Raw genomic sequence first — 16394 nt, 5'->3', positions numbered from 1 at the left:
CCTGAAACATTCTTCATGCTTGGAGAAACCCCAGAAGTGGTGTGATGGTGCAGAATATGGCTGGGAAGCAGAGCTGTGGACACACCCACCTGGGGCCCCTCCCCTTCCCACCCCTCCAGGCCCATCATTGGTCATTTTGGGAGGGGTGGGTGTTTTGACACAATCATATGGGGTCATATCATCTGATAAATGTTTAACAAGTTTTAAAAATATGTAAACCCTAGAACCCATCCTCCCAAAGCCGTAATTTTCTCCTGGGGAATTCGCTTTGTAAGCAGGGGACTAGTTTAATTTTGGTGAGCTCCCCCTCACTGGTGGTCTTCAGGCAGCACCTGGACAGGTACTTATCCTGGATGCTTTTGGCTGATCCTGCGTTGAGCAGGGGGTGGGACTAGATGGCCTGTGTGGCCCCTTCCCACTCTAGGATTCTAGATGCCCTAGTTACCCGTTATGCCATACCCTTTTCTCCCCCCATACTTCATTCCTTTAGCTACTTTGCTTTGGGTTATCTTTCCCAATATCTGGTTTCCAGCAAATAGCACACACTTTGTTTTTATTATTCACTTTATCTATATCCCGCTTTTTATCTCAATGGGGACCCAAAGTGTCGTGCATCATTCTCCTCCTCTGTTTTATCCTCCTAATAACAGCCCTGGGAGGTAGGATAGGCTGAGAGTGTGTGGCTGTCCCAAGATCACCCAGCAATCTCTCATGGCCCAAGTGGGGATTCGAACCTGGATTTCCCAGATCCTAGTCTGACATGCTAACCACTGTACCATGTGGGCTCTCTGAGCTGTGAGCTGCCCTTCAGTGATTAACACAGGAAACCTCCCATGCAGTGTTGTGAGCTTTAAACATGTACCTTTTTGGGCTCCATGTAGGAAGACCTCTTTTCCTTTTATGCACACACACACATACACACACACACACTACCTCTTCATATATAGATTTATTCTAGTGGGAAGAATCCTCTTTGGACCATCCCTGTTAAAAGTGGCTGGAGAAGAGATGCCTGGCAAGGAAGGGAATGGTTGGGTGGCCACGCTCTTGGGCTCAGTGGCATCCAGGCTGCCTTGAGAGAGAAAAATTCCACGTTGCTTCTTTCTGGCACAGGGACCGACTATGTGATCCACCGAGAAAGCTGGGACCAGGCTGACATCCACTATCCGGATGAGAAACACGGCAACAGTTATATAGGTAACTGGCCAGAGACTGTCCTTGCATTGGGCTCGCTCAGGGAAGGAGCCCCAGGGATGTTTCGGAAGCAGACGCACAGAAATTATTTGTGGATGTGACCAAACCTTTGCAGCGAATGGCACTCAGTGCCCTTGAGAGAAAGACCCTGCAGGAAAACAGATTGGAAGCGTGTTTTTAAAGGGGGAGGGAGTTAAAAAAAGGGCAAAGGTGGAACTTCTAAAGAACATTTGAGGGACACAAGTGGAAATATCTTTTTGATAGGGTTACCAGGTCCACCTGCACGGCCAGTGGGGCATAGGGGAGCTTTCCAGGAGCTTTCTAATGTCACTTGATGTGCTGACGTCACCCAGAAGTGACATTGGGATGTCGGGGCAATGCTGTGGCTCTTGGGCAAAACTTTATGGTAGATTTTGCTTCAAACCATAGAGTTTTGCCCCCAAACCAGGCCCCCCCTGACAACTACTTCTAGGTAATGTCAGCACATTGCATTAAAAAGCGATGTTCTTCCAAGTTTCGGAGAGTTGGGGGCGGGGGGAATGAGGTGTATCTGGAAAGCAGAGAGCCCCTGCCCAGACCAATAGACTTCTGATGAAAGCCATACTTCTGATGAAAGAAAGGCCTTCAGACAAGAGGAGGAAGGAGGAACAGAAGTCAAAGTAATTGTGGAACAGGAGTGGCATTCCATAGCGAAGGCTCTGTTGCCCACCTTCTTAAAATATGTTATTGGAAACCCCCAACAGAAGAGAGAACAGAAATCTTAAAGAAATTTCCCGATTAGAGCCTGGGCTCTCAATGCTTACACCAAGCCTGTATTCAGTATTAGAATTAATAATAGAAAAGGAAATTACGGAGTTATTATTTTTTAGCTCATGTAGAGTTCTTTTCCCTGTTCCAGCAGACCTAATTGGAGTGTGACTGCTTGTTTCAGCCAGAGGAATGGGGGGGGGGGGGTTGGTTTAGAGCAGGGGTAGCCGAACTGGCCATCCCTGGCTTAAAGTGAGGCAGGACTGGAAAATGGCCGCACAGCTCCCCTGTGTTCTTTCGCATTTGCAGGATATACCATTGAGGCAGGCGCTAATGTATTGCGCAATGCCGACGTCACCTTCGTCACAGGGGCCCCCCGCTATAACCACACCGGGGCCATCTTCCTGATGGTCTATGACGCTAGAAGGACTCTTGAGAAGAAGCTGATGATCCCTGGAGAGCAGGTGGGCTCGTATTTTGGCAGCTCCATTGCTCTAGCTGACCTCAACAATGATGGGTGAGTTGGTTTCATGGAGTAAAAGGAGGGGGGTGGATTTGGGGCTCTCCCCGTCATTTCGTAAACCCCAAATTTCATTTTCCTCTTTTTAAAGGCAGGTGCTCTCCAGGAGTGTTTAGTAAAAATGCAACTGTTAAATCCATGGGTTGGAAGGAAGCCAGGACCACTGGGAGTTCAATCTGCTGTTTATTAGGATCCCAGACTGGTGGTACAGGAGGCAAAGATCCACCAAGAAAGCCCTGGCGGCGATCCTACTTGGATTTCAAGCTCGGTCCTCCATAGAATCATTAACAGAGCCACATACTTAACACTCCCCCCCCCTTAGGAAGTCACTTAGGAGGTGATGCACAAAGTCGTGCATGTACCAGGGTGCAAGTACCGGGGTCCTTGATGACCAGCAGAGCTCAGGAGCTGGAGCCAGTGTGCTGATGTCTGGCTGTGGCATCCATGAGGTAGTCCTGTAGCTTGGTGTGGATCTCATTGAACTTTCTTTTATACCAAGCATTGTGATTCCACCTTTGTTGCCAGTGTTAAATCCGTGGGTTTGAAGGAAGCCAGGTCCACTGGGAGTTTAATCAACTCTTTATTAGGATCTGAGCCTCCGGGGAGGGCGGTATATAAATATAATTAATATCTCAGCCTGGTGGTACAAGGGGCAAAACTGAACCAAGAAACCCCTCAGGAGCCCCAACAGATACACACACACACAAATAATGGATCCATGTACTGGACAATTCAGGTTTGTTTTTTTTCCAATGCGACAAACCTGTTGTCGCCAGACCTGGCCCCAAAGCATTTCTTCTACTTCCTGGTAATGGTGTGATTTAAAAAACCAAAACCCCAAACCCCCATGCTCAGCTTCAGTCAGACTCCACGAGGAATACTTTAAAATTTCATTACAGCCTCATTTGCTGCCTGACAAAGGAAAGACCAGCTGCTAATCTAGTTGTCCACGGTTGTGCCCAGATGTCCGGTCATTACACAGCTCTCTCGTGAGCATGTGGCATGAAGCAGCCTCAGACTGTGCCAGATCTTCAGCCCACCAAGCTCAGTGTCCGTTTTAATATCCAGCGGCTTTCCAGGGTCTCTGGCAAAAGTCTCTTGACTTTGTCTACAGACTCTTTGAACTGAAGAAGTCAGGGACTGAACCTGCCCTACATCCTCCACCCACTGGAGCCAGCTTGGTGTAGTCGCAGGGGTGGTCAAACTGCGGCCCTCCAGATGTCTATGGACTACGATTCCCATGAGCCCCTGCCAGCATTCGCTGGCAGGGGCTCATGGGAATCGTAGTCCATGGACATCTGGAGGGCCGCAGTTTGACTACCCCTGGTGTAGTGGATATTGTATCAGACTAAGATCTGGGAGACCCAGGTTCAAACCCCACTGTGCCATGGAAGCTTGCTGGGTGACCTTGAGCTACACACTCTCCCCCTACTCCTCTCCCCCCGGTCCATAAATATGCATCTTCTATGAAACCTTCACTACAAGGATACCATCGGATTGTCACCCTCCAGGTGGTGGCTGGAGATCTCCTGGGATTATAACTCATTTCTAGGCAACCCAGTCCCCCTGGGGGAAAAGGCCACATTGGACGGTGGACTTTACAGCATTATACCCCAATGAAATCCCTCCCTTCCCCAAACCCTGCCCTCTCCAGGCTCCACCCCCCAAAATCTCCAGGAATTTTCCAACCAAGAGCTGGGCCCTCTAATATGACGCCCATTTTCTGTGTTCTGGGGTGCAGCTGGCATGCACCCATTCCCAGTTCCTTTTTCAAATCTCCCTTGAAAAATAGGCCTCTTGGGGGCACTCCAGAAAGGAATTTGTGGTGTTTGGACTGGGTACCAACATATGTCTGCTTGCAGGGGACAGTCTCCAGAGTGTGGGGATGTATTGTTTGGGGTGGTCCAAAGATTGTTTTGCGGTGCAGCCTGGCCCCAATCTCTGGCTGTGTGATTGTCCTGAGGGTACCCCACTATGGAGCAGCCGGAGCAGGAGACAGCACATGTCCTCTCAAAGGGGGAATCATAGAATAATAGAGTTGGAAGGGACCCCTGGGTCATCTAGTCCAACCCTATTCACATTCCTTTTGCTCATCTACTATAACCTGCCACCCCTTAAGCCTTCACAGAATCATCCTCTCCGTCAGATCTAGCCTCTGTTTAAAAAATTCCAAAGATGGAGAACCCACCACGTCCCGAGGAAGCCTGTTCCACTGAGAAACCGCTCTAACTGTCAGGAACTTCTTCCCAATGTTTAGACGGAATTTCTTTTGAATTAATTTCATCACATTCGTTCTGGTCTGTCCCTTTGGGGCAAGAGAGAACAATTCTGTTCCATCCTCCATATGGCTCCCTTTTAAATACTTGAAGATGGTTATGAGATCCCCTCTCAGTTGTCTCCTCTCTAGGCTAAACAGACCAAGCTCCCCCAGCCTTTCTTCATATGTCTTTGTCTCCAAACCCCTCACCATCTTAGCTCCCTCCTCTGGACATGCTCCAGTTTGTCCACATCCCTCTTCAACTGGGGTGCCCAAAACTGAACACAGGACTCCAAGTGAGGCTGAACCAGAGCAGAGTAAAGCGGTACCATCACCTCCCGTGATCTTCCTCTTCAGGGGAGTCCCCTGAATGTGGGGGTATATGAAATGTGATGCTCTAAATCTTATTTGGGGATTCAGAGATCTTTTAAATATTGTTGAATAATCATATTCAATATCAACAAATCATAAACAATATCAACAAATATTGTTGAAATATCATGAATAAGAACGAATAAGTAATAAGTAACCAACTTCAGCTTCCTTATCACAGTCGCTCCATGTTAGCTGCTATACAAAACATAAAGGTAAAAGGTAAAGGTATCCCCTGTGCAAGCACTGAGTCATGTCTGACCCTTGGGGTGACGCCCCCTAGCGTTTTCATGGCAGACTCAATACGGGGTGGTTTGCCAGTGCCTTCCCCAGTCATTACCGTTTACCCCCCAGCAAGCAAGCTGGGTAATCATTTTACCGACCTCGGAAGGATGGAAGGCTGAGTCAACCTTGAGCCAGCTGCTGGGATCGAACTCCCAGCCTCATGGGCAGAGCTTTCAGACTGCATGTCTGCTGCCTTACCACTCTGCACCACAAGAGGCTCTATACAAACATAGGCACTACAAATTCTAGATAGAGATGAGTAATGTCTTGACTTTTGCAGAGAATTCTCAGATAAGGAAAATTCTCATTAATCTTCCTTACTGTATTCCTGGTCTGGGATTGTTGTCTTCCATGTGGGGCCCAGACTACATAGACCAGTTTCCATGGAGAAAATGGCTGCCTTGACCAGTGAATTCTAAGGCACTGGCTCTCCCTTTCTAAACCCTACTATACCCAGGATCCACTCCCAAATCTCCAGGAATTTCCCAGCCTGGAGTTGGCACCTACATCCTAACCTTACCTCACATTGGGTAGAATCCAGCCAACTTGTTCCCTCAGCCTTGCTTAAATTCCCTTCACTACAGGCAGTTCCGGTGACCCCCAGTTTTTTTACATGGTCAAAGTGGACCCACCTTCATTGCTCCCTAGCAGAGAAACTGGTTGGATCCAACCCCTTAATTCTTTTCTACTCTCTCCCCTTTTCCCAAGTCTGTCTTGTTGAGAGTGAGAGATGGAAAATCAGCAGTAAAGAAGAAAGGGATTGTGGAGGGCTTTGCTTATACAACTGAGGTTTCTTATTAATGAAATTAACATATATTCAGAACAATAAAGACATAGGAAAGTTAGATGAAATGTAGTACTTTCCAGAATGAGGGGTATACTTGAGCAGGTAGATCTTCATGAAGTGTTTGTTTGTTTGTTTGTTTGCTTGCTTGCTTGTTTGTTTGTTTGTTTCTTTATTTGATTTTTAGCCCACCACTCCCAAAAAGGCTCATGGCAGGTTACAAACATATAAAATCCCCAATAAAATTTCTCCTAAAAACAATGTACAATATACAATACAAAACAATATACAATCCACAATTACATATACAAAAATCCAAGATATAACGCGGCAAAGTAAAAACAACTAACCCCCCCCCCATCCTCCAGGGTTGGACATGGGAGAACTGATCTCCAGCCGCCAGTAGAGTGAGGGGGGGGGTTCCAGATCTTCCTTAGAGCACCAGCCTCAACTGTAATCCTGGCGGAAGAGCTCCGTCTTGCAGTTCCAGAATGGGTGGATGTAGAGGGAAGGAGGAAATAAATAATGTGTGTATTGTTGAGAGCTCTTATTACTAATGCTTAGATGGTCTCCTTTTTAAATGCTTATTATATATTTAAATTAGCTTAATAAATGCTAATATAAATTTTGGTATGAATGTTTAAATTTTAAATAACTTTCTTATTTAAAAAAAATCAAAATGGAGGTTTTCAACAAGTTCCAGAAGTGTCTCTCACTGCAGGGAATGCTGGTATTGGTAGTTTTTCTGACTCAATGGGACTGAGTTTTCCAAACACATCCTAATTCAGAAATCTGTTTCCTCCCTAATGACACAGGAGACTTGTTGTGCTGTCTTGTGTCCACTCTCCAGTTCCAGAGCTTGCTTAATGCCTTCACTTGCCTTATAGGAATACTGGGGTCACCCCTCTCCATTTTCTCTTTGGTAGGTGGCAGGATTTGATTGTTGGAGCACCCTACTACTTTGACCGGAAAGAAGAGAAAGGTGGGGCAGTCTATGTGTACATGAACCTTGGTGGGACATTCCACAACACCCCCAACCGCACCCTGACAGGCCCTAGCAATTCTTCTTTCGGCTTGTCTGTGGCCCACATTGGAGATGTTGACAAAGATGACTTCCAAGGTAGGCTGCTTTTCTTTTCAGCTGAGTTTTTTATATTCACAGTGGCATGTCTGATGGGGCACTGCATAGATTGAGGTGGATTGGGCAACCTAACCCTAACTGTTGCCCAATGGCAACAGCAAACCAGCCATGTAGGGGAACTGGAATGCTATTAAAAGCAACAATTATGGTAATCATAGAATGCTAGAGTTGGATGGGGCCATCCAGGCCATCTAGTCCAATCACCTGCTCAATGTAGGGTCAGCCTAAAGCATCCAGGATGAGTATCTGTCCAGCTGCTGCTTGAAGACTGCCAGTGAGGGGGAGGTCACCACCTCCTTAGGCAGCCTATTCCACTGCTGAACTACTCTGACTGTGAAAATTGTTTCCTGATATCTAGCCAATATCGTTCTACATGTAATTTTAAACCCATTACTGCAGGTCCTATCCTCTGCTGCCGAAAGTAACCTTTCCCTGCCCGTTTCAAAGTGAAAACCTTTCAACTACTTAAAGACAGCAATCATGGTCCTTATGAATCTCTACTAAGACCCCCATATCCTATTCACATGTACTACTGCCAAGACAAGTCCATCCTATAGTGCTGCATATGACTTTTCCTTCCGAAATACAAGGTCCTGTTGCCCAGATATTCTATCAAGCTGCTTAAGGACAGCAGTGTCCACATCTTCACCCTGGTTAGGTGGTCTGTAGCAGGAACCAACCATTATATTCTTTGTTTTTTCCTCTGTTATCTTCACCCAGATACTTTCCAATAAAGTGTCAGTCTCCTCCTCTAGGATCTCCTGACAGGCAAGCCCTCTCCTCACAGGCAGCACCACTCTACCCCCTCTTCCACCTTCTCTGTTTCTTTTGAACAACTCATATCCATCCACTACTGTATCCAATCATGGGAAGCTTTCCTCTGGGTTTCTGTAATGCCTACTAAATCATATCTCTCTGTCTGCATGAGAAGCTCAATCTCTTCCTTTTTATTGCCCATGGTTTGGCCATTGGTGTATAGGCACTTGAAGCCTCTTACCCTTGATTCTATTTGACCCATCCTTCCCAGGCAGGCCATCAGTATTTGCTCTTCTACATTAAAATCTTCTACATTGGACATCTCCTTCCCCTTGTGGCTTCAGTTTAAAGCTCTTCTGATTAAGCAGGTTCCTGTCTTCCCCAACATGGATAAATGAAGCCCATCCTGTGCCAGCAGGCCTTTTTCTAGAAAACCAGTCCCATGGTCCCAGAATCCAAATCCCACCTACCAGCACCACCAATACAGCCAGCGGTTTCCCTCCACTATCTTCAGCTCCCGACATTCCTCTTCCCCTGACATGCAGGATCAAAGAGAAAACCACTTGTGTCCCCACTCATTTCAGCTCCTCCCATAGGGACCTTCATAGTCAGCCTTGTAGAGCTGGAAAAAGTACAGTGGAGGGCAAACAAATGCGTGTGCACACACACACACACACACACACACACACAGATCCAACAGAAAGTTCAGTAAGTTAAGATATATTCTGCATAACTGCACTGAATCCTTATTTTAAAAGAAAGCCTTTAAATAATATCACTGCTTAGAGACAAATGGTGAAACATGGATAACTAGTTCCGGTTTGACATGTTTGAAAAAAGTGATTTAAGTAAACAGTTTACAATCTGCTCATTGTACACCTTGTATTATTTTAATTGTGCTTATTTTGTGAAACTTGGGTCTGGCTTGCAGAAGATCATTTAAATCATCTTTGCTCTAGACTTTGGATTCCCAACAAGGGGTCCATGAACCCCTTAGAGGAACCCCTTGGGGGTCCTCAGGAGCTCTAGAGGGGTTCTGCGGCCTTTCCCCTCCTGCCTTAATTAACTTGGCCACAAGTTAGGGAATTGGCCACCTCCACCTGGAGGGTTCAGTGAGTAGGCTGTCATCTTAGTTCCTGCCCTTCTTTTGGCCTACATGAAGTGGAACCACTGTATTAGCAGTAAAGACGGGGGGGGGGGGAACAGAAGGAGGGGGAAGGGTTATGTCACTTCCAGGGATGTGGCTGGGAGGAGTTGCTAGCTGTCATCACTTCTTGGGGTCCTTGAAGCCTGGAAATTTATTTCAGGGGCTCCTCGACGGTCAAAAGGTTGAAAAGGGCTGCCCTAGACAAACACTGTGTTGGAATCTTATGTACAGTTCTGCTCTCAAAACGGATATTGCAGAGCTGGAAACAGCGCAGAGGAGGGCAGCCAAGATGATTAGGGGGCTGAAGCACCTTCCCTATGAGGAAAGGCTGATAAATAAATAAAAAAATTAAAAAGAGCTAACGGGACATGATAGAGCAGGGGTGGGCAAACTGTGGCCCTCCAGAAGTCCATGGACTACAATTCCCATGAGCCCCTGCCAGCATTTGCTGGCAGGGGCTCATGGGAATTGTAGTCCATGGACATCTGGAGGGCCACAGTTTGCCCACCCCTGTGATAGAGGTTTATAAAATTATGCCTAGAGTGGAGAGAGTTGACAAAATAACTTTTCCCCCCCTTTCCCATAAGACTAGAACTCGAGGGCATCCAGTGAAGGAGATGGGCAGTAGGTTCAAGATGGAGAAAACAAATACTACTTTACCCAGAGAGTGATTAAAATGTGGAACAGTCTGCCAGCTTTAAAACAGGGTTAAATAGATTCATGGAGGATGAGTCTATCAACGGCTAGCCATGGGGACTGGGGGAATCTCTGCACTTTGTGGTGCGGAGGTCTGGGTTGGGATGCCATCAATACGCAGATGACACCCAGCTCTTCCTCCTGATGAATGGCCACCCTGATTCACCCCCAGATGTCTGGAAGCAGTGATGGGATGTCTCAAGCAGAGCATGGTCAGCCCTTCAAAGACGGAGTTCCTATAGCTGGCTAGCTATACCTTTCTATGGAGGTGCAGGTCACGAGTGTAGCACGGCTTGCGTTTTTCCATCTACACGAAGCCATATAACTAGCACCCTACTTGGCCCCGTACACCTAGCTACAGTGATCCATGCAATAGTGACGCTAGACTGGACTTCTGCAATTTGCTCTACACAGACCCACCCTTAACCTTGATCTGGAAACTCCGGCTGGTGTAGAACGCAGCAGCCGGGGTCCTCACAGGAACACCATGATGATCCCACATCTGACTCACTCTCCAGCAAAATTACACTGGCTACCAGTTGAATTCTGGATCAGACTTAAGGTCTTGGTAATTTTTGGTGTGATCCAGCAGGGCTCTTCTTATGTTCTCATGTTATGTTCAGTGGAGATGTCTAGATAATTTTTTTTTAAGGAAGATTCTGATATTGTAAAAGAAACCCCTTATCTCATGACTCCATTTCTCAGGCACAAATATGAATCCCTGTGAACATTTGCTCTTTCTCGTCTTCCTTCGGCCCACAGATATTGCCATTGGAGCCCCATTTGAAGGCTCCGGGAAAGTGTACATCTACCAGAGCAGTAGCGAGAAGCTGTTTGAAGAGCCTCAGCAGGTACCCTTGTCATTCTAACGTTTGTCTCTGCATCAGTCTCTGCATCAGTGTGGCAAGTGCTGGGGAGAGTAAGCAGAGCACCTTCCTTGTCCTGCCACCAGTCCCTCCCCCCCAGCAGGGCCCAGGCTGCAGCCAGGCTGGATCACTCCTGGTTTGGTTAGCTGGCTGCCCTCCTGGCCTTTAGGGGGGTCTGCAAGAAAGTCATCACCAGAGGAAAAGAGCAAGAGTTCAGTGTCACCTTAAAGACTAACAACACTTGTGGCAGTGAAGACAAAGTGGGCAGCATCTCATGGAAGCTCCTCCCCTGCCACAAGTGTTGCTAGTCTTTGAGGTGACACTGAACTCTTGCTCTTTTCTACAGACAGACTAACACGGCTACCCATCTTGATCATCTCCAGATGACACTCCTAATGTATAGAAGAACAACAGGCCATGACAGCATAGACCACCCAGTCGGCCATCCTAGGGTTGCCTGTATCGTTGCCAAACTCCAGGTGGCACCTGGAGATCCCCTTTGGTTACAATTGATTTCCAGATGACCAAGATCAGTTCTCCTGGAGAAAACGGATGCTTTGGAGCAGGGGTAGTCAAACTGCAGCCCTCCAGATGTCCATGGACTACAATTCCTATGAGCCCCTGCCAGCATTCGCTGGCAGGGGCTCATGGGAATTGTAGTCCATGGACATCTGGAGGGCCGCAGTTTGACTACCCCTGCTTTGGACGGTAGACTCTTTGGCATCATACTCCGCTGAGGTCCCCCCCCCAAACCCCACCTTCCTCAGACTCCATCCCCCACATTTCCAGGTATTTCCCAATGCAGATCTGGCAACCCTGCAGTATCACAGCTCCATCACCTTGTGTCCACCGCTGCAGGTCATTAGCGGGGAAGACATCGGCCCCGGGATCAAGACTTTTGGGTATTCCTTCAGCGGTGGGATGGACGTGGACGGGAACTCCTACCCTGATCTCCTGGTGGGAAGCCTCTCGGAAAACCTCGTGCTGCTCAGGTGAGACGGGAGAAAGTGGGCCGGTGCCGTTGGTCCGTTTGAAATGTGAAAGAGTTATGCACAACTTTGCTCCCTGAGGCTCTGTAGCTAGCTCTTGTGTTGGCTTGTAAGCCTGTTAAATAAATCTCTTGAGAGCCAGTATGGTGTAGTGCAGGGGTAGTCAAACTGCGGCCCTCCAGATGTCCATGGACTACAATTCCCATGAGCCCTTGCCAGCATTCGCCAGAATGCTGGCAGGGGGCTCCTGGGAATTGTAGTCCATGGACATCTGGAGGGCCGCAGTTTGACTATCCCTGGTGTAGTGTATTTTGCATCAGACTAGGATCTGGCAGACCCAGGTTTGAGTCCCCCCCTGCAGGGGAAACTTGCTGGGTGACCCTGGGCAACTCTCAAGGCGATCCTTACCTCACAGGGTTGTTGTTGTTGTGAGCATAAAATGAGGAGGGGAAGAAATAGGATGTAAATTGAGCCCCTTGGGAGGGGAGTAACGAGGTATAAATATGTAATATGTAAATATGAACCAAGAAGGTTCATCACGTTTCATCCTCACCTTGTGAGGACTCAGAGAGTGTGAACCACCCAAGTTCAGCCTGAGACAAACTGTGGATTTAAATGTGGGTCTCTCAGATCCGTTTCCGACACTCAGACCCTGTGTAGGTGCCACAAAACACTCTTTCATTGGTGCCTTAAAAAAAAGAAACTCTTGTCCTTGTGGTTGCTTGTTTTTGAAGGAGTTGAGTGTTCATTATAGCATTTACCTGGGCAGAGCCATGTTCCCAGACAAAGCAGTGATATCCAGGGATACCTGTGGCCCCATCAGTTCCTCTGCATACAGCAATATAGAATTGGCACTTTTTTTTTTTTTTTGCTGAGGACTGAATAGAGAATCTCCTAGACAGATTTATGTGAGTCCTCCTTTTTCCCCACTAGAAAAACAGCAGCTAAATCATGATTGCTAAATATCTACTAGGGGATTGTGGTATTCCTGGTAATCTTTTCCAAGGTAGAATCTGGCCCTGAATTATTATTCCTTTACGTTGGATGCCAGCTGGTATTTTTCCTTCATTGCACTCTGAGAGAGCAGCCCTGAGCATAAGCTGAGTGCTCATCTGCCTGTCTACATGCCATGACCATCCAATATATGAGGGCTAGCCTTCTAGGTAAAGGAGGGTTTTTCAATCAGATTTTGGCTCCAAAATCTACTTTGAAAGGCAGAGAGGTTTATGAGGACTGATTTCCCTGATTCCCCTCTCGTCCGCATGCAAGCAGCTGGGTGACCTTGGGCTGGGCCTAATAGTGATGTTCTCACAGAGAACAGGGGTGTCTGTGGTGGGTGGTTGTAAGCAGTTTTTCCTTTTTGTAGGAAAAGCAGGGTATAAAAAACAACTCTTCTTCTTATGACAGTTTGCATCCCAGGTGGTTTTTGCCCATGCAGGTCCTCTGATCCCCAACATAACTTTTTTGGGGGAGAGGGGGTAATCAACCAGAAAAGCTGATTGGATCTAGCCTTTCTTTTTGTGACTGGTAACCTCACTCCCCCCTCCCCCCCTTTCTGTCTCTCTGCAGAGCCCGTCCAGTGATCAACATTGTCAACAAGACTTTCAGCGTTACCCCAAGCCCCTTGGACCCCGCCAGATGCAATGAAGCCTCTTGGTAAAGGACTCTCTCTTCCTGTCTCACACACGCACTGGGTTCTCTCGGTTTTCTCCTGCTCGTCCCCCATGAGTGGCAGGGCGTGAGAGCAACAGTCTGAAGGAACTGAGTGTATATTTAGCCTACCGAAAGGAAGATGAAGGGGAAGCATGCTGCCCATTCCCAGCTCTTTCAGAGGATGTTGGAAAGAGCCTGGAGAACAATGGGCTTCTCTTCCCAGCGAAGACAGATGTGGTGGGGTTTACACGAGAGGGAAGGAGATTTGGGATACAGTCTCCGCTCAAGTTCCTTCCACCGCGTTCCCCATGTCCGTGACAGATGTTCCCTGCCATAGACATCAGGCGCGGATACTATAATGGGTTTGACAGGGAGGGCAGAATTAGGCAGAATTTTAATTGATAGTTAGTGAGTTCAGGATATATTTGAATAATGTTTAATCCATATTGTAAACCACCCCAGGCCCTAATGGGAGTAAGGCTGTATAAAAATCCAATAATAAATAAATGAATATATGTGACTAAAAAGACAAAGCTCAATTATATGTGCATGGCAGCATTTAAAACACGCTGCACTCAGGCACATGTACGTGTTGCACTTTCTCATGGGTTTTGTTGGGATTCCTCACTGCAGCCTTTCTGCCAGAACTGTTTCCCCAAGCACACTGGGGCTGGATTCGGATTGGGACCACAGCCCAGGATAAGGTTTTCCCAACATGAAACATGGCCCTTCTGGGGAAACCTTCATGTCTTTTTTTGTTGACAAAATTTATATCCTGCCTTTCTTCACGGAGGCCTCCAAAGCCACTAACAATTTAAAAATGCACAATGAAATCACATTCTAAAACCATGGATACCAGCATCATTAAAACAATTAAAAATTAGAGTTAGAATACATACAAAACAACTGTTCAAAATGTTGGGTAGGAAGGTGTGATCGCGGAGAGATGCCAGACAAAACAAAAAGAAACTTCACAGACTGGCGGAAGATGGTAACACCAGGGGACAGACTAATCTTTATGGGCTCCATTGAGTACATGTGCAGCCTTCAACATGGTAGACCTGCTCCCCAGATCTGTTTCAGTTTGGGGAAACAGTGCAGGGTGGCTGCCTCTGAAGCCTCTCCTTATGTGCTACAGTCCTCACCTGAACTGGGCCCTTGGAGCTTGGTAACTGAGCTCCCAGTGGGTCCTCACAGCAGAAGTCTGACCAAAAACCCTCTGAGAGGACATGCAGTAACACTCTGGCAGTCTTCTTGAGAGAGAAAAAGCAAGGAGACGTTTGGGCCTGGTTGAGAGAGTTCTAAATTAGGGGAGGTGGAGGCCATGGGGGTGGATTTGGAGTCCTGGCCTCTGTCCCCACTGCTTCACCCCATTGGTGCTGCTGCCTCCTCAACCTCACACCCCCACCCCACATTCCCTGGCTGCCTTTTCATGCAGGGAAGCAAGCCTATAGGACATCCTGAATGGGGATAAAAGGGGCGTTAAGTGGCCTGGCTCAGGGCAAACAAGATAGGTGTGGTAGTCTTTGAGCCATCTCTGTTCTTGGCAATACTCAGCCTCAGAGTCATTTGCCTCAGTGTTTCCTTTGGTGATATGGAGATAATAGTAATCATGCCTGAATGCTGTTTTTTTTCTCTCCTGCCCCTCCTCCTCCTCCTCCTCCTCTCCATTTCCTCACTAACAGCATCGATATCGAGGTGTGCTTCTCCTATGCCCAAAGTGCCGGGGATCCCAAATACAAAGAGAACATTGGTGAGTTGGAGATTGGAACCCTGCCTGGGTTAATAGTGCTTCTTTATTATTATTAGGACAAGAAGTTCTAGGTCTCAACGTTAAGGGAGGTAATCAGCTCTCACTTTCCACCGGGAATTCCCGGAGGGGCTGAAGGAGGAAGGGGTTCAGCCTCTGCTGAAGAAATCATCCCTGGATCCAGGGGAGCCTGCCAACTCCCACCCTGTCTCGCACTCGGCGTTTCTAGGGAAGGAGGTGGAAAGAGCTGCCGTGGGCCGACTGACAGCGTTCCTGGAAGAAGCTTCGGTCCTGGACCCAGCCCAGTCCGGCTTCCGGCCTGGCCATGGGGTTGAGACAGCACTGGTTGCCTGATGGAAGACCTCTGCCACCAGCTGGACTGAGGCGGATCAGTGCTGCTAATATTACTTGATCAATTGTGTTAATAGCCATGTCGTTCGTTCCCTCCTGACGGATGGCCACCCTGATTCACTCCCAGAATCTTTAGCCAGTTGTCTGGAATCAGGGATGAGCTGGCTGAAGCAGAGTTACCTGAAGCTCAGCCCTTCAAAGACGGAGGTCCTGTGGCTGGGCAGAAAGGATCTAAGTAGAAAAGCATGGAGAACCTTAAATTAACGCTTACTGATAGCCCAGTGGGTTGGGTGGAATTGTAGTGGGTGCCATAGGAGGGCCCATGGGAAGTGGAGGTTCAGATCGACCTCAACCCAATGCCTGGCGGGGGAGCTCCCTTTTGCAGGCCCTGCAGAACTGTTCAACTGTTTCTCTGATGGCCTCTGCTTGGAAAGGGATTCTGGACCAGATGGATTACTAGTCTGATCCAGAATTACTATTCTTACATTCTCATGGAAGTGATAATGGCGCATGTATCTCTCAATTTCTCGCATGGGCCCGGACAATGCCTCTGACCCATCTTCTTCCTCCATGCCTTTCCCCCACCTTATCCTTTCAGAGCTGAATTACATTGTGGAAGCTGACCGGGACCGCCGGCCCCCTCGGGTGTACTTTGCCAGCACGCACTCTGCTGTTTACTCGGGAAGATTGTCCATGCCGAATAGAAAGTGCCCAAAACTAAAGGTCCTCCTGCGGGTGAGCAGAAGGACATGCAAGTGGCAAAATTAATAACAGGAAAAGGAAGCGGGGCGGGGGGGGGGCATCCAGTCTACATAGGAGCACCTGCCCTTCCCATTATCCTGCCGGAGGTGTCAAGTCACAATTGACTTTTGGTGACCTCATGGCA

General features: G+C 47.8%; 1 protein-coding gene across 4 annotated transcripts in view; it reads left to right on the top strand.

The window, feature by feature from the left end:
- Positions 1-16394, top strand: part of ITGA3 (integrin subunit alpha 3) — a 93423-nt gene that overhangs the window by 46578 nt on the left and 30451 nt on the right. For 2 of the 4 annotated variants that reach the window (XR_013227132.1, XM_077315927.1), the window contains exons 5-13: positions 1114-1197; positions 2251-2458; positions 3361-3450; positions 7086-7279; positions 10662-10750; positions 11624-11757; positions 13324-13410; positions 15093-15160; positions 16107-16243. Coding sequence is in view for 2 of the 4 variants with exons in the window: in XM_077315927.1 (XP_077172042.1) it covers positions 1114-1197; positions 2251-2458; positions 3361-3450; positions 7086-7279; positions 10662-10750; positions 11624-11757; positions 13324-13410; positions 15093-15160; positions 16107-16243 (1091 nt within the window). In the remaining 2 variants the exon portion in view is untranslated. The remainder of the gene's footprint in view (positions 1-1113; positions 1198-2250; positions 2459-3360; positions 3451-7085; positions 7280-10661; positions 10751-11623; positions 11758-13323; positions 13411-15092; positions 15161-16106; positions 16244-16394) is intronic. The other 2 variants (XR_013227133.1, XM_077315928.1) reach the window with 1 other exon arrangement.

Source organism: Paroedura picta, chromosome 16, assembly GCF_049243985.1.
Source record: "Paroedura picta isolate Pp20150507F chromosome 16, Ppicta_v3.0, whole genome shotgun sequence".
Taxonomy (NCBI): domain Eukaryota; kingdom Metazoa; phylum Chordata; class Lepidosauria; order Squamata; family Gekkonidae; genus Paroedura; species Paroedura picta.
This window is presented reverse-complemented; position numbering and strand designations above follow the sequence as displayed.